Source organism: Diospyros lotus, chromosome 9 (genome assembly GCF_014633365.1).
Source record: "Diospyros lotus cultivar Yz01 chromosome 9, ASM1463336v1, whole genome shotgun sequence".
Classification (NCBI taxonomy): Eukaryota; Viridiplantae; Streptophyta; class Magnoliopsida; order Ericales; family Ebenaceae; genus Diospyros; species Diospyros lotus.
Window position 1 is genome coordinate 12,431,553 of NC_068346.1, and position 14,492 is coordinate 12,446,044.

The 14,492-nt window shown below is 38.1% G+C and overlaps 2 protein-coding genes across 4 annotated transcripts; one reads left to right on the forward strand and one right to left on the reverse strand.

Moving 5' to 3' along the window:
• Positions 1 to 5,492: 5,492 nt before the first annotated feature.
• Positions 5,493 to 6,290, reverse strand: LOC127809256 (uncharacterized). The gene has a single exon (XM_052348019.1). It carries the CDS (start codon positions 6,288 to 6,290, stop codon positions 5,493 to 5,495), a length of 798 nt encoding a protein of 265 aa, XP_052203979.1.
• A 2,714-nt stretch (positions 6,291 to 9,004) lies between these two features.
• Positions 9,005 to 13,712, forward strand: LOC127809812 (protein NEOXANTHIN-DEFICIENT 1). Of its 3 annotated transcripts, none has more exons than XM_052348929.1 (11): positions 9,005 to 9,433; positions 9,775 to 9,912; positions 10,020 to 10,103; positions 10,190 to 10,253; positions 10,444 to 10,490; positions 10,919 to 10,973; positions 11,129 to 11,167; positions 11,520 to 11,691; positions 12,334 to 12,412; positions 12,500 to 12,556; positions 13,184 to 13,712. In XM_052348929.1, exons 2-11 carry the CDS (start codon positions 9,848 to 9,850, stop codon positions 13,431 to 13,433), a joined length of 912 nt encoding a protein of 303 aa, XP_052204889.1. In that variant the 5' UTR covers positions 9,005 to 9,433; positions 9,775 to 9,847; the 3' UTR covers positions 13,434 to 13,712. The 3 variants fall into 3 exon arrangements, with proteins under 3 accessions (XP_052204889.1, XP_052204891.1, XP_052204890.1); XM_052348931.1 differs by having other exon boundaries at positions 9,007 to 9,433; positions 11,523 to 11,691; XM_052348930.1 differs by having other exon boundaries at positions 9,007 to 9,409.
• Positions 13,713 to 14,492: the final 780 nt, after the last annotated feature.

Consider the following 14,492-nt stretch of genomic DNA (forward strand, 5'->3'; position numbering starts at 1 on the left):
TATATTTTCCATGGAAAATATGTAATCATTACACATTTTCTATAGAAAACAATCAAACACTTCTAATTTTTCAAAAATATAAGGTACAAGCATTTAAAGCTTTTTTCCATGGAATTCATTTTCTAAAGGGATGAGATGGTTTTTGTTTTCTAACTAATATTACCTAGAATTAAATTCTAGGTAATGTAATCAAACACAACCTAAGTGATATTTGGCTAGATGGAATTCGGCAGAGAGAATAAGAAAAATGATATATCATAGAAAAAGTACACACTGACAAAAATTAACTAAATAAATAATAATAAACATGTCAACTCAGATTAACAGGGTTGACTCAGTGATAGAGGGCTGCGAGAGATCATGTTTCCCGAGGCAGGTGGTCACCCGCGGGCCAGCCATGGCGGTTGCTAGGGGCCCCTGTGGAAGGCGGCCCTGAGTCTGCCGAGTTGGGGTAGTCCCCTGCCCCGCTAAGGCCGCTGCAAGCCAGACCACGGCCCAGGGTCGCCGTGGACTGGCTGCAGCCCAAGAGCTAGTCTGGGGGAGGGGCAATCTCACGGGGAACATTTCCTTCGGTATCGGGAGAGGGGGTACATGTAATGCGAAAATCAGGACAATTCTGATATCTAAATTTTTTTTTGGAGAGGTTGAACGCTATTTGTAAGAGATGAACGTCAAATATAAAAATTTTAATTTTGAATTATTTAAAATTATTTTATACATTTCTATAAATATGTAGATATTCATTTTAAAAAGAGTACGTCTCTATACTGAAATGAATTATGAAGTTTTCAACATTCTCAGCATCTGACTTAAGTATAAGAGTCATTTAACTATTTTCTTCCTTGCAAATTCATATGAGTTGAAGACGACGTTTCTAATGAAATAAATTCATTGGTGTATCTTGGTAACAACAAATAATAATGCAATGGAATAACCACTTGATTCTATTTTTATTTTTGGTACACAAACACTTAATAGAATAGAAAGAAAATGATAACTCTACCAAGAAAATTCTCTTAGATAATAATAATAAAATCTTATAATTATTTTATTGGGTGTTAATTAAATAATATCTTTTATTGTTGTTATCAAATTAAAAGAACCCACTAATTAATTATTCCGTATGACTTTATAAAAAAATTCCGGTTACATTTGTTGAATTTATGACTTAGGTACGTCACAATTATAGAATATATTTATTGCAAATAAAGCAATAACTCACCAACCCCTAAATTGCAATAATATTTAATGCAATTATTGAAAACTGCACAAGCACTCTCTCAATATTATAAACAAATATTAGCAACAACTTTAAGATTAAGGGACTGTAAACTAGTGACAAGACGAGGTTGATGGCAACTGAAACAGCCGAATTGGAAGGACACAATAGATTGAGTCGCGTCTTAGCACTGTCCTGAAAGCAAGATTGCCCTGCAACTGGTAGCCGGTAGGCTATGGCGAAAGCTTCAATAGGATAAAACAATCTCTCCAACAGAACGGCGGCCTCGAACGGTTGGAGCTGACAGAACTCAATAAAGGAACTTGCTCTCTGAGGTGAATGCAAATACAAGATGGAACTAGAGAATGTTGGAATGCTTGGATGATGAAGAATGAAACTTGGGCAGCCTTTTATAGTTGCACCAAGGGCTCCCAAGAGCCACAAAATCAAAACAACAATTAATTAAAATCATAAAACTCATTAAAAGTTGTGACTCTTGGAGCAAATGAAAAGCCTCAAATTTAATTCAAGAAATTAAGTGTGGCTCTTCAAATTTCTATAAACAACAAATAATAAATCCAACAAATGCACTTACACTCACTTACATGGGCCCAATAATCCCCTACATAAGTGTAAGTGTTCCAAACCAAATAAACCGACACGACACCACAGAGAGCAAACAATAAGTTATGCATCAGGCAAGGTGTCTTTTGGACTTGAACCTCGCTTAGTGAGTATCTGTCGAACTTACCGAAGAAGTAATGAGCCTAGCTCTTGAACTACCCTTCTAGTGGTAAATCAAGACAACAGATATCAAACACAACTCATCTTACACCTTTGAGTTCTATACGATTGTGTCCATTTTGGTCCTGGACAACATCTTGAGTTCATGAGCGCTCTAGAGAACCCAAGCCTTTAGAACAGTTCTCATAGAAGCGACCCACTTCTACTCTCACATAGGTAATCATTAATTAAGAGCACTCTATCACTACTTCTCTTAGAACAAGATACCAATATTACCTGTACCATCGACAGAATACACACTCTTGCTGCTGGGAACTGGGAAGAACTATAAGTTCCTTAGTGTGTAGACTATGAATTATTCCAGCCAGTTTGCTTATTTAACCCAGATCTTGGGATCTCTAGTCAACTGGGTTAGGTTACCATCAGAAAACTCATTTCACAGGCGTTAACCCCATTCATTCGATGTAGAAGTGACTTGGTTCCTCGTCACTCCTTTTGTCAAAGGATCTGCCAAAATTTCTTTCGACTTCACATAATCAATAGAAATTATTCTATTGGTGAGCAGCTGCCTTATAGAATTGTGCCTACGCCTTATGTGTCTTGACTTCCCATTGTAGACACTGTTTTTAGCTCTCATAGAAGCAGCTAAGTTGTCACAGTAGACACATATGTCATTTACAGACTTAGGCCATAGTGGAATGTCTTCAAGGAAATTTCGAAGCCACTCTTCTTCTTCTCCTTCTTTATCCAGAGCGATAAACTTTGACTCCATAGTAGACCGTGTAATGCACGTCTGTTTCGAAGACTTCATGATACAACGGCTCCACCTAAGGTAAACACATACCTACTGGTTGATTTAGTCTCCATGCTATCTGAGATCCAATTAGCATAACTAAACCCTTCCAGTACAGGTGGATACCTCGTGTAATGTAACCCATACTCTAACGTGTACTTTAAGTACCTGAGTATCTTGACTAGAGCATCCCAATGGTCACGACCAGGATTGCTCGTGTATCTTGCCAACCTACCTACCGAGTAGGCAATATCAGGTTTTGTACAATTCATGATGTACATCAAACTTCTGATGACCCGAGCATACTCCAAAGGAGATACACCTTCACCGTTGTTCTTTTTTAGTTTAGAATTTGGATCAAACGGAGTAACCGCGGGCTTACTCTCGAAATGACCAAATTTACGCAACACTTTCTCGATATAGTGTGATTGAGAAATTATATACCCTTTGGCATTCTTTGTTATTCGAATTCTAAGAATGACATCAGCAAGACCCAGGTCTTTTATATCAAAGTTGGAATTCAACATTCCTTTTGTGGATTCTATGACACTTCTATTAGTGCCCATTATTAGCATATCATCCACATACAAGCACACAACGACACACTCGTGATTTATGGTTTTAACATAAGCATATTTATTACACTCATTTATTTTGAACCCATTTGCAAGCATAGTGTGATCAAATTTTTCATGCCATTGCTTTGGCGCTTGTTTCAGTCCATAAAGAGACTTTATGAGTTTACAAACTTTCTTTTCATGTCCCTTTACGACAAACCATTCGGGTTGTTCCATATACACTTCTTCCTCTAAATCTCCATTTAAAAATGAAGTCTTTACATCCATCTAGTGAATTTCCAAATTATGTAACACTGCAATTGCGATCAACATCCTTATAGATGTGATTCTCGTCACTAGAGAATAGGTATCAAAGAAGTCTTGCCCTTCTTTTTGGTGATAGCCTTTAGCTACTAGACGGGCCTTGTACTTATCAATAGTACCGTCAGCCTTTAGTTTCTTCTTAAATATCCATTTGCACCCAATTGACTTATTTCTTGGAGGTAAGTTAACCAACACCCATGTCTGGTTTTGCATAATGGAATCCATCTCACTATTGATGGCCTCTTTCCAATACGGAGCATCAGACGATGTCATAGCCTCATTAAAAGTTTGAGGCTCATCTTCTACCATATAGGTTAGAAAATCTGGTCCAAAAGAAGTAGCTTTCTTAGCTCTTTTACTCCTTCTAGGTTCAACCTCGATCTCCTGACCAACTTGACCCTCAGAAAAGCTCGCCTCATACTTCCTCTTGGAACCACCATCATTGTGTCTTTCTTCCTTAAAAGGGAATATGTTCTCAAAGAACTCCACTTTTATAGATTCCATTATGGTGTTATTATTAATATCAGGAATTTCTGATTTTATCACCAAGAATCTATAGGCAGCATTGTTCAATGCATAGCCAATAAAGACACAATTTATCGTCTTTGGTCCAAGTTTAATCCTCTTCGGTAAATGAACTTGAACCTTAGCCAAACACCCCCATACTTTGAGGATTTTATACGAGGGTTGCTTCCCATTCCACACTTCATAAGGAGATTTGTCAGTTTTCTTATGTGGAATTCGATTCAAAACTAAGTTTGCTGTAAGCAAAGCCTCCCCCACAAGTTGTGGGGTAAACCTGAACTGTTAAGCATGCAATTAACCATGTCCTTCAACGTTCAATTTTTCCTTTCAGCTACACCGTTTTGTTGTGGTGTATAAGGTGCTGTGGTTTGATGGATTATTCCATTAACCTCACAAAACTCAGAGAGTGACGATGATTCATATTCACCACCTTTGTCTGATCTCAGCACCTTTACTTTCTTCCCAAGTTGATTTTCAACTTCTGCCTTATATGTTTTGAAGACATCTAAGGTCTTATCTTTATTGTGTAATAGATACACATAGCAGTATTTGCTACAATCATCTATGAATGTGACAAAGTACTTCTTCCCACCTCTAGTAGGAGTACTTTTCATGTCACATAGATTACTGTGAATTAAATCGAGTAACTCACTGTTTCTTTCCACAGACGGAAACGGATTCTCGTGAACTTTGACTCGACACAAACTTCACATTTATGTCTTTTGTCAATACTGAAGTTAGGCAACAATCCTAAATTTACCATTCTTTGGAGAGAGCGATAATTGACATGCCCTAACCTCGAGTGCCACACATCACACAACTCAATAGAATAAGCGGAAGCCTTGTTATTATTCTCATTATTCTTGGGAACCTGGGCTAGTACATTAAGTTTGAACATACCATCAAGTAAATAACCCCGTCCCACATACATACCCCCCTTAGTAAGAGTGAACTTGTCTGACTCAAACACTAGTTTGAACCCATTCTTATTCAACAGAGTTCCAGACACCAAGTTCTTCTGGATTTTCGGCACGTGGCACACGTCATTGAGGGTAAATATCTTCCCAGAGGTCAACTTCAGCAGGACCTTGCCTTTTCCGATCATAGGAGATGCAGAAGCATTCCCCATGTACAGCTTCTCAGAGCCATTAGCACTTTCATATGTGGCGAACATAGCCCTATCACTGCAGATGTGCTTAGTAGCCCCAGTGTCTATCCACCAGCCCTTGAAATTCGACACCATGCAGACATTTGTGACAACCGTAATCAGATCAACATCTTCTTCCATCATGTTGGTCTGATTGTTCTTGCGTTGGTTGTTGCCAGAGCTCTATCCCTTCTTGTGACGGTAGTCAATGGCCCTATGACCTGTCTTGCCACACACCCAGCAGCTCCCTTGGATGCGCTTAGTGAGGGTCTTATTCTTGGGACCCATGTTCACCTTCTTCTTCTTGCCTTGTTGTTTCTTGGGCTGAGGTTTTGAAGCTTCAACCACGTTGGCTCTTGCTTCCAGCCTGAGAGGAGCTTTATCTCCCTTCCGGTTGTCCTCTTCAATGTGGAGTCTGACAGCCAGATCCTTCATGGACAGCTCTTTTCGCTTGTGCTTGAGGTAGTTCTTGAAGTCTTTCCACGAGGGTGGTAACTTCTCGATCACAGCGGCAACTTGGAATGGTTCATTTATAACCAATCCCTCACTCAGCAAGTCACTGAAGAGCACTTCCAGTTCTTCCAACTGGTTGACCACCAACTTGGAGTCAACCATCTTATAGTCAAGAAATCTCCCTACGAGAAATTTCTTTGTTCCAGCATCTTCCAATTTGTACTTCTTATCTAGAGCATCCCTCAGTTCCTTAGCTGTTGGGTAGGCAGTACAATATACGTTGTACAGTGAGTCCGCCAAGGCACTTAGGATGTAGTTCTGGCACAGGAAGTCCGTATGCATCCACGCTTCCTTGGCAGCGACCTCCTCCGCAGTTGCATTCTCCGGGGTAACTGGGCATGCTTCCTTCAGGATATGCGCTAGGTTCAGAGTGGTCAGATAAAAGACCATCTTTTGTTGCCATCTCTTAAAGTCCTCATCGTTAAACTGGTGGGGCTTTTCCACATGGGGAGTTGTCTTAGCCACCATTGTTCCCATGACAGTAGTGGTGTTAGTCATAGTGGCATGGGGGGTGGGGGTAGCCATACTATCTTGCTTTCAGAATGTTGAATTTATGACTAGGTATGTCACAATTATAGAATATATTTATTGCAAATAAAGCAATAACTCACCAACCCCTAAATTGCAATAATATTTAATGCAATTATTGAAAACTGCATAAGCACTCCCTCAATATTATAAAACAAATATTAGCAACAACTTTAAGATCAAGGGACTGCAAACCGATGACAAGACGAGGTTGATGGCAACTGAAACAGCCGAATCGAAGGGACACAATAGATCGAGTCACGTCTTAGCACTGTCCTAAAAGCAAGATCGCCCTGCAACTTGCAGCCGGCAGGCTATGGCGAAAACTTCAGTAGGATAAAACGGTCTCTCCAACAGAACGGCGGCCTCGAACAGTTGGAGCTGACAGAACTCAATAAAGGAACTTGCTCTCTGAGGTGAATGCAAATACAAGATGGAACTAGAGAATGTTGGAATGCTTGGATGATGAAAAATGAAACTTGGGTAGCCTTTTATAGTTGCACCAAGGGCTCACAAGAGCCACAAAATCAATACAATAATTAATTAAAATCATAAAACTCATTAAAAGTTGTGATTCTTGGAACAAATGAAAAGCCTCAAATTTAATTTAAGAAATTTAGTGTGATTGTTCAAATTTCTATAAACAATAAATAATAAATCCAACAAATGCACTTACACTCACTTACACGGCCCCAACAACATTATGGGTCTAAAACAATACATATAATTTTCTATAATTGAGTAAATTTCAAAGCAAAGGAAGAAAAAAAGTACAAATAATCTCAATTATAAAGAGCCATAATTTAGTTAAAAAATAAGTACCAACCATTAATAATCCCAACTGAAACATCCTTAAATGGCACAAGCAAGCGAGTTAAAAGCAAAGCAAGCAACAAGGCCTCTTTGAATCAATAATTAACATTTTTTTTTACATATATTTTAAGAAAGCTTTTACTGCAATAACCTATAGTACGATATCATTAATCTGAGTAAATATAATAATAATAATAATAATAATAATAATAATAATAATAATAATAATAATAATAATAGTATGTTTATGTGTTAACAAATAAAAGAAAATTAAGAGAAGAAAAGTGTAGAGGGGGAAGAGGAAGGAGATAAGAGCTGATATGCATTCAATCAGATCAGCATTGTTTCATTGTCATTGAAACTTGAAAGGGCAATAGAGACAGAGAGATGCCCCCACCCACCCACGCCACGCGCAACCTTTTGGCTAGTAGTGGATGCTGAGTTTGTTCGCTAATGGCCTCTTATCTTCCTTTTCTATCTTCTATCTGCTTGGTTATATACTACAACAAACAAACACCCTCTTCGCCAAACACACGCCAAACCAAATGTTTTGGTAACAATTTCTGAAACTAGTTCAATAATATATTATTTTTTACTAACTGATCAACTAAAGTTAATAACCCTAAATTGATTGAGACTATGAGATGGACAGATGGACGGGTGGACGGACGTGTGAGAGGAAGTGGGTATCCCATATGATTGGTGGATCCAGATTCCAGCCACCGTAGCGTGTCGACAACTTCCCTCATCTCATGCTTCATGCTTCCCTTAGTCAGTCATGTGATGTGACTCATCAGTTTCATCATCCATTAATTAATTAATTAATTACTAATGAAATAATACTGTAGCCCCCAATTAATTAACGCACAAAACACGCATAAATATTAAATTAATGTGAAGGATTATTTGAAGTTTAGAAGAACCATTCTTCTTCCCCTTGGCCCAATCCCCAGTCTAGCCTTTTGCTCTTGTTCTTTCTTTCTTTTTTTCTTTTTGGTTTTAAATAAAACATTTAATCCTTACCTTTTGAAACATAAATTTTAAATAAATTAATTAAAAGTGAACGAACTCGTACCTCAAAAAAAACTTATGCTTTTGCGGTTGGCTGTTGCTGCGCTGATTAATGATTATTATTATAGCTTTAATGGGCCCACCACTTTTTATAAGATGGTTCATTAATTAGACAGACAATGGATATGGATATGGATATGGACATGGATATGGACATGGGCTTGGGCTTGGTCTCTGTCGGGATACCACGAAGCTTCAAAAGCCCCATTAGCCATTACAAAGTAATTTTTATTACACTAAAATCCAGGCCATTCCCTTCGCATATTAATTTAATTTTTTTTGTGATGATTGAGATCGGAAGGAAGAGATGTTGTACTGTACTGTCGTACTTTGTTGCTTTTCTTTTACCCTTCTTTCTTTTGTTTGGTGTTTTTATAGATTCAATCAAATTCACATTTAGATTAATCATAATCGCTGGAGACTATGATATTATATCTATCTAGTATCTAGAAAAAATAAAATAGCGTAGGCAGAGAGGACAGGACAGGACAGGACAGGCTGAAACTGATTAAAGTACAAAAAATTTAGTGAAATTTTTGTTTGAGCATTAGATTTAAATAGAAGGGTAGAACTGCATTTAACACATAGATTAGGGGGGAAGGGAGGCGAGGCGAGGCATGGCAAGCAATGGCACGACGATTAAAAAAGTAAGAAGCACCTGATATTTTTAAAATTTGACTTTACTTAACCTTAAAAGTGTTGAATCACACAATTAAAAAAAGTTTTAATTTTCAAGTGTATGATATGCATGAGCCACTTTTACAGGAAGATAATACCTAAATATTTTCCGACAAAGATAGGAAGCTGCTGCCTGGTTTGGTGTGGTGGGATTGCCATTCAGTTGGCGCCGAATCATAGAAGATGGTAAATCTAAACCATTAACGAAGTACATGGGAAATTGGAAGTTGCGGATTTCAACAACTTTATCCACTTCCTGCTGATGTCACGCCTCTCCTCCACCACCACACCACCCCCTCCCCCCCTTCTCCTCTCTCTCTCTCCCTCTCCCCCCACTCTCTTCTTCTCCAGCTGAGGCAAAATTCAAGCCAGACTCTGAATGGGATAGTTTGCTGGTCTCTCTCCAGGCATTGCATTTGTACCCTCACAAGACGAGAAATTACAGACCAACAAAGGATGGATTTTTATTTCTGCAGTTCCATCTACAGAACTCGTCGGTTTGTGGCTCCTATATCCTTTCTGTAAGCTTAACCACTTGCTGAGATCTCATTACGAGTAGTGTTTTTCCCCCTTCTTACCTTTCTCTGTCTATACTTCACTGCCCTATTCCGTTGGCTTTGTTTGCTCTTTCTGTTTTAGCTATTTGTTTGTTTCCAGGCCCCGAAATTAGTCCTTTTTTACCACTTAATCCATAACTTATATCAGGCTACTAGTATAGTTTCACTTTTGTTTTGAACTTTCAAAGTTATTGCGGGATAATCAGTGACACCATGATTAATGAAGCAGCTTTGCCTAGTGCCTACATTATTCCCTCTTACTGAGAAATAATAATGAAATTACTCTTTCCTTTTTCCCCCCGCAGGCGTTCTCTCGAAACAGATCAAGCTATTTGAATTTGGACTCTCCTTCAAACGAAACTTCTCGTCTTTAGATTCATGGATGTTAAAGAAGTAAAACCTCCTTCAGGGTATGGCAAACCTCCCTGGGTTTTCAGAGGAAGGCAAGATTTCTTCCCATTTCTCGATTAATTTACTGAGATACATTTTCAATTCTTTGCTTGGCTTTGTCGCTTTCCCTTCGTAAAAGTGATTTTGTTCGTCTTGTCAGTGCCTTGTATCAGCTTCATCTTGTGAAAGCAGAAACTGCTCGAGCTTTCATCCCGAAAGAGTTCAAATTAGTTGAAGCTTTCGGGTATATTCTTGCTCTATTGTAATAAGGTTTTAATTAAATGACAGACTTTGATTGCTCATTAATCGACTGTAGTTTACATTTTACAGGTATACTCTTGGTGGCTTCTTTCTTGCCAATTATGATGACAGCCCAGCAGGAATGTTCGATGAGGTCGTATATCAAAAAAAATCTTTCAATTGCTTCTGATTCTATATTTTTAAGTTGAGGAAAACACAAGATAAGCAGTACTAATGTTGGTAGAAACAAATTAAGTTTGTAGCAATTTACAAGAAAGGACAAGGTTTAATATATAATCACTAACTGGGATAACAACTTGCTTCTTTTATTGTGGCTTCTTCAGCTTGTGGTGATTGCAGGAACAGTATGGAATCCACCTACATCTTGTGCGTAAGTTCTTCACCTAGCTCTTAAATATAGTAATGTCGTTTTGCAATAGTAAATAGTTTTGTTCACAAAATACCCACTTACAAATTTTGCAAAGTCCTAAATATGGGACTGGCTCAGGGTCATTGCTGGATGGTTTGGTGATGGTGCCAAACTACACTGCTGCACTGACTTACTTAAAAGTGGATACCAGCATTCGAACTCTTAGGGATTGATATGAAAGCTTACTTTGTATGTCTCAAACCACCGTAAACATGTATTGTAAAGAAAACCAAACATGGCCTCCAAGTCGAATGTGCACTTGGCCATCCATATATACAGAATTTGAGTAAATTTTTTGAGATACAGAGAACATTAATTAGACCATGAAACTATAAAGCAATAGTATTGTCCTTGGAAGAAATAAGCCTAGTAATTCTTTCACTAAACAGGTGGGCTGCCCGAGTGCTTGTAAACAGTGATGAGGCATGCATTCATGGACGAAAGGTGGGAAGCTAGAGAGTGCCCCCCTCCCCCCCCCCCCCCCCCCCCCTTTTCCCATCAACGGGGAATATTCTGGTTTTAAATGCTCTCATGATTATTAGATTTCTCCCGATTCTGATGTTTCGTCTTATCTTGCATGCATTCGTTCATTCTTGTAGCATGTGGGACTTCCAAGCCAAGTTGCCAGGTTTTCCAAGGTTGGCCTTGAGCTAAGCACTTCATGACTGTTGTACAAAATTTTGAACATAGTTGGCAAAATTGTCAACTATGATGAATCTGATTCCCTCAAATTGTCAAAATTTTCTAAAACAATGATTTGTTTCTTTTCCATTCTATTTCTACAAGATAAGCACATGGATCTGGATGCAACTTAATTAGGAAAACCTAAGAAGGGTTAAGAGATATTTATTTTACTCGAAAAGAATTATGAGCAAGCCATCTTGAAGCATATACTCTATTTACAAAAAGTATGGAATTGAAATTATCTTCCCTGCATCATCGATACCTGAGCTATAGACCTAATTTTTGGTTAATGTGATATCTATGCAGCAGAGAATTATACCAATACCAAGGCCATCAAAAGTTAAAAGCAATCGGCTATTGAGTATGGTTGGTGTGGGTACTGCTCCCAATAAACCACAAAATTACTTGGATATTCAAGTGACTGAAATCAAGGGCCCTGCTGTAGCAGATATCTGTACCATCAACCTTGGTACTTTTGGTGAGTTGTTTAGACCATTTGTTCTGTTTCCTAATGAAGTGGGAAAGCAACCCAACTATTCTCTCGTGTGAATTGGCTGAAGGATCATGTTTTCTAATTAAAAGTTGGATATCACGTCACTTATTTTCAATTTTTAAAGCTTACTTGCATGGTGGGATTTTTTAATAGTGCTACCTTTGTCAGTTCTGCAATTGGGAAGCTATAATTACAAGTTAATATTAGCAGATATTCTCTAGGTCGCACAGTTTATATATCTTTCATGTTGAAAGTAGGATTGTTAATGTAGATCATATAACCAAAATAGAGATTTTTTTTTTTGTCACTTGACAGTAAATGGAATTATGCTACGAAATTGTGTTCATCTAGATAATTATTATCCCTAGAAAGTGACTTCTGATTAGTTGATGATATATATGGGAGTTCTGGAGTCAGAGTAACATTACTCTGCCCCTGTTCATTGTTTTTTTGTCATTGGTGTCACGATTAAATCTGACATCAATAGTCTACTCTTAAGGTCTAAGATATGTTACTTAGTTTTAGGAATCCAAATGTTAACTTTAGCTAGCATAATTTCGGAAGTTATCAATTATTACTCTCTCTCTCTCTGTGTCCATTGATTTTCCTTTTTGTCAAATATATCAGCCTTGGCAAAGGCAATGCCAGGGATAAATTCCGACAGGTTGATGGGGCCGGTTGTCAAGATGTCGCTTCCAAGCTTTAGGTAATTTCTGCAATTTGTTGCTTTACTAATGCCTGCCTCAAAAACTGATTCCTATCTTTCTTTCCCCCCCCCCAAAAAAAATTGCAGCGGCCGTACCGAGTATAATCCACATCTTCTCAAGTACTCTTGCAAAATAGAATGCAGGTTAGTTCTGATTTAAAATTGAATTAAATGGCAATGCCATTCCTAGGCCTAGATGTTGTCTTCCATTGAACCAACCCCCCCCCCCCCCCCCCCCCCCCCCACACACACACACACACACATAAAAGAAAAGGAAAAAATGAAAAGAAAAGACAAGTTGAAGTTGGACTTAATGCGAAACCAGGCTGATTGTCCTATGGTGCGAATTCAGTGAAAATTTCAGAATTGCTTGCACTTGCTCCCAGCTCCATCAATTCTGTGACATTGTTGCATTGCATATAAACCTTTTTTGATGTATCCAATCACAGTTTTTCTTCTTTTTTACATTTTTTGAAGACACGAGTGGATAGATTTCAAACGAAATGGAAAAGTTCTTCGAGTAACTAATCGGAATGGTTTCTTTTTGTCTGTCCAATTATCCTGGAGGTGCAGTAAAAGAAGCTGAGTTGAATTTGATTCCGAATAGACTTGGATGTTATCTTCATCTCACATGGGCTTTTTGTGAACCAAGTCAAAGTTGAACCTGGTTCTTGGCTCAATAGAAGTTAATGATTTTACTCCTTAACATGTAGCCACTGTATTATCTATGATTATTATACTGTCTGAACATATAGCCAATATCTCCTGCAGGATAAGAGCAGTGAGACCGGCAAAGGTATGGGGCCCATCTGAGAAAGACCACTCTTCTAAATGCAAAAGTTCAAGACTTGTAGATGTCATAACCAGAGACGTTGGAGAAGATGAAAGAAGCCTCAGCATCGCTGTGATGCTATCAAAGCCAATTTTAGCACTCCAGTTCAATTGTCTCAAAATGCAGGTGGAGGCTCCCAAAGTAGTTTCTCCGCCCCCCAACCCCAACAATGCGTCCCAAGGTTCTTGACGCCGTGCAATTACTTACTTTATGGTAGGTGGAATTATGTTGTCCTTGGGATTTTTTAGTTTAATTTTTGTAGCAAATTCCAGAGTTGTAGATTATACCTTTAATTCCCTTTTTGAAAAAGTCATTAGGAATCTTTGGTGACATAATGAACCGTGCCCTTGAAAAGGGATGACTTAGTCCATTACGTTATCAGCAAATTGTAGTCTAGTGTTGTGATACGAAATTCAGGAAAGGAAACAGGCTTTGGGGCTACTATATAAAGAAACTGCTTTTGTTGATTGCTACTTGTGCAAATGCAATCAGTTAATCCTACCACCGTGTCAACATCTTTGACCTCATATTGCATTCATAGAAATGAAATTTTACTGTCTCTAATTCTGTTTACCGTTCCATGTCTATTTTTGTCTGTGGAATCCCGTCTCTATTGGAGACACAGATATTCTGTCGCTATATCCGTCTCTGTTAGAGATGGAATTGTTTCATCACTATATGTTTGTCTTTATTAGAGATAGAATTTTTCAATTGCTAATTTCGTCTTTGTTGGAGTCTGACTTTTTTCGTCTCTAATTCTGTCTTTATTAGAGGCAAATATTTGTTGCCTTGAGTTTCGTCTCTGTTAGAGATGGAACCATTCTGTGTTTATTTTTGTCTTTGTTAGAGACGAAAACAAAAGAATTCTGTCTTTGTTAGAGATGAATGTTTTTTGTTGCTACACAGAATTTTTTGCCTCGAAGTCTGTCTCTATTAGAGATCGAATTTTTCAATCACTAATTTTGTCTAAGATCGCAAATGAGCTGAGTCGTTCATGCGTGACTTGGTGTTCAACTCAATAAAAGTTTGTTCAAATTCGTTCATTAAGGTAAACGAATTGAGGTTGAGGCTACTTTGAACCTCGATTTATAAACGAGTCAAGCTTGAGCTTTATAAAGAACAATTTGTTAGTTCGAGAGTTGGCTCAATTAGAGGCTTGCGAGCAGGCCTGATTAGAAGCTCATGATTAATTCGTGAACATGCTCATTTGTAAATACATTAATAAATTTATTCATAATTATATAAATA